This window comes from Anguilla rostrata, chromosome 8, assembly GCF_018555375.3.
Source record: "Anguilla rostrata isolate EN2019 chromosome 8, ASM1855537v3, whole genome shotgun sequence".
NCBI lineage: Eukaryota > Metazoa > Chordata > Actinopteri > Anguilliformes > Anguillidae > Anguilla > Anguilla rostrata.
Genome location: NC_057940.1, coordinates 55837420 through 55839919, shown reverse-complemented (window position 1 = coordinate 55839919; position 2500 = coordinate 55837420). Strand labels below are relative to the sequence as shown.

Below are 2500 nucleotides of genomic sequence, written 5' to 3'. Positions count from 1 at the left end.
GAGACAGAGGGGGTCGGGAGAGATAGAGGGATGGAGGCAGAGAGAGACAGAGAGAGTAAGGGGAGACAGAGTGAGAGTGAGAGAAAGAGAGAGAGTAGGGAAGGAAGGAGAGATGGAGGGAGAAAGAGAGAGAGCAACAGAGAGATTGTAAATACTGAAAGATGAAACACAAACCGTGATACTGAGGAGGGTACCTGGTGTCCATTCACCTTCTGTCCCAGCATTCCAGGGAGTCCCATCCAGCCCTGGAACACATGAAAAGCGAAGCTGAGACCTCCCCAGCAGAACCGAACAGGCCTGGACCTTCCCAGGCTAACGGCTAAAACACACCCCCCCCCCCACCCCACCCCTCCCCCACGGAGCTTACAACATCCCCAGCAGAACCGAACAGGCCTGGACCTTCCCAGGCTAACGGCTAAAACACAACCCCCCCCCCCCCACCACAGGGCTGAGACCTCCCCAGCAGAACTGAACAGGCCTGGACCTTCCCAGGCTAACGGCTAAAACACACCCCCCCCCACCCTCCCCATGGAGCTTACAACATCCCCAGCAGAAATGAACAGGCCTGGACCTTCCCAGGCTAACGGCTAAAAACACACCCCCCCACCCCTCCCCCCACGGAGCTTACAACATCCCCAGCAGAACTGAACAGGCCTGGACCTTCCAGGCTAACGGCTAAAACAGCACCCCCCCCCCCCCCTCCCCATGGAGCGTACAACATCCCCAGCAGAACTGAACAGGCCTGGACCTTCCCAGGCTAACGGCTAAAACACAACCCCCCCCCCACCCCTCCCATGGAGCTGAAAACATACCAGCAGAAACGAACAGGCCTGGAATTCCCAGAGCTAACGGTACTAAACCATCACCTCCCCCACACCATCCCTCCCCCATGGAGCGTACAACTACTCCCAGCAGAACCGAACAGGCCTGGACCTTCCCAGGCTAACGGCTAAAACACAACCCCCCCCCCCACCACAGGGCTGAGACCTCCCCAGCAGAACGAACAGGCCTGGACCTTCCCAGGCTAACGGCTAAAACACCCCCCCCCCCCACCCCCCCATGGAGCTTACAACATCCCCAGCAGAACTGAACAGGCCTGGACCTTCCCAGGCTAACGGCTAAAACACCCCCCCCCCCCACCCCTCCCCCATGGAGCGTACAACATCCCCAGCAGAACTGAACAGGCCTGGACCTTCCCAGGCTAACGGCTAAAACAGGCCCCCCCCCACCCCTCCCTCATGGAGCTTACAACATCCCCAGCAGAACGAACAGGCCTGGACCTTCCCAGGCTAACGGCTAAACACACACCCCCCCCCACCCCTCCCCATGGAGCTTACAACATCCCCAGCAGAACTGAACAGGCCTGGACCTTCCCAGGCTAACGGCTAAAACACCCCCCCCCACCCCCCCATGGGCTTAACATCCCCAGCAGAACTGAACAGGCCTGGACCTTCCCAGGCTAACGGCTAAAACACAACCCCCCCCCCCCCACATGGAGCTTACAACATCCCCAGCAGAACTGAACAGGCCTGGACCTTCCCAGGCTAACGGCTAAAACACAACCCCCCCCCCCACCACGGGGCTGAGACCTCTCCAGTAGCACCGCACAGCCCTAGACCCTCAGGCTAACGGCTAAAACAGGGCCTCCCCCTCCCCCTCCCCCCCCACCCCCAAGGCTGAGACCCTCACCACACCTTATCCCCTTTCAGTCCAGCCTCGCCTCGTACACCTCGTGACCCCTAACAGGAAGGAAAGAAACAGCACCGTGAGTGGAAGCAGAGCACGTACTGCAGGAGAGGACTCTGGGGAATGTAGTGTGTTACTGCTGGAGGGAACTGTGGGAAATGCAGTGTGTTACAAGAGGAGAGGCCGGTGGGAAGTGTAGTCTGTCACAGCAGGAGAGAATGTGGCAAGTGACGTGTGTGAAAGCAGGAAATGTGAAATGTGAAATGTTCTGTGTGTGGATTGTGGGAATTGTAGTACAGACAGCGCTGACCTTTTCCCCTTTGTATCCAGGTGAACCCTGCAGGAAAGGAAAGAGCATACGTCATCCTGCTGCTCATAAAGATTGCTTTACAAAAGGATGTATTCCCAAAGGCTCCGTTTTTGAGTTCCCAAAACTTTTTTTAAACACAGGCCTGCTGTGGGGGACAGGAGGGGGTCGAGTTACACACCTTTGGGCCGATTGAACCTCTGACCCCCGGTGATCCCAGAAGACCGGGGTCTCCCTTCTCCCCCTGGACGTCCCAACAGAGCCAATATTCAGAGAGATAGATATTAAATAATTAAGTCAGCTCCATAATGTTTGGGTAATATGTAATGTGTAATCATGGCTGTATCAGAAGGGTGTGATATGTAATGTGTAATCATGGTCATGTATGAAGGGTGTTATTACGCCATGTTGTGTGTGATATGTAATGTGTTATCATGGTTGTTATTACGCCATGTTGTGTGTGATATGTAACGTGTAATCATGGTTGTTATTACGCCATGTTGTGTG

At 55.7% G+C, this 2500-nt stretch overlaps 1 protein-coding gene across 9 annotated transcripts in view; it reads right to left on the bottom strand.

The window, feature by feature from the left end:
* wu:fc38h03 (acetylcholinesterase collagenic tail peptide) overlaps positions 1-2500 on the bottom strand; it is a 13683-nt gene that overhangs the window by 3175 nt on the left and 8008 nt on the right. For 4 of the 9 annotated variants that reach the window (XM_064349111.1, XM_064349118.1, XM_064349112.1 and 1 more), the window contains exons 8-11: positions 2175-2237; positions 1997-2023; positions 1695-1739; positions 195-245 (exon numbers count right to left, since the gene is read on the bottom strand). In XM_064349111.1, the coding sequence (XP_064205181.1) occupies positions 195-245; positions 1695-1739; positions 1997-2023; positions 2175-2237 (186 nt within the window). The remainder of the gene's footprint in view (positions 1-194; positions 246-1694; positions 1740-1996; positions 2024-2174; positions 2238-2500) is intronic. The other 5 variants (XR_010332132.1, XM_064349117.1, XM_064349119.1 and 2 more) reach the window with 3 other exon arrangements.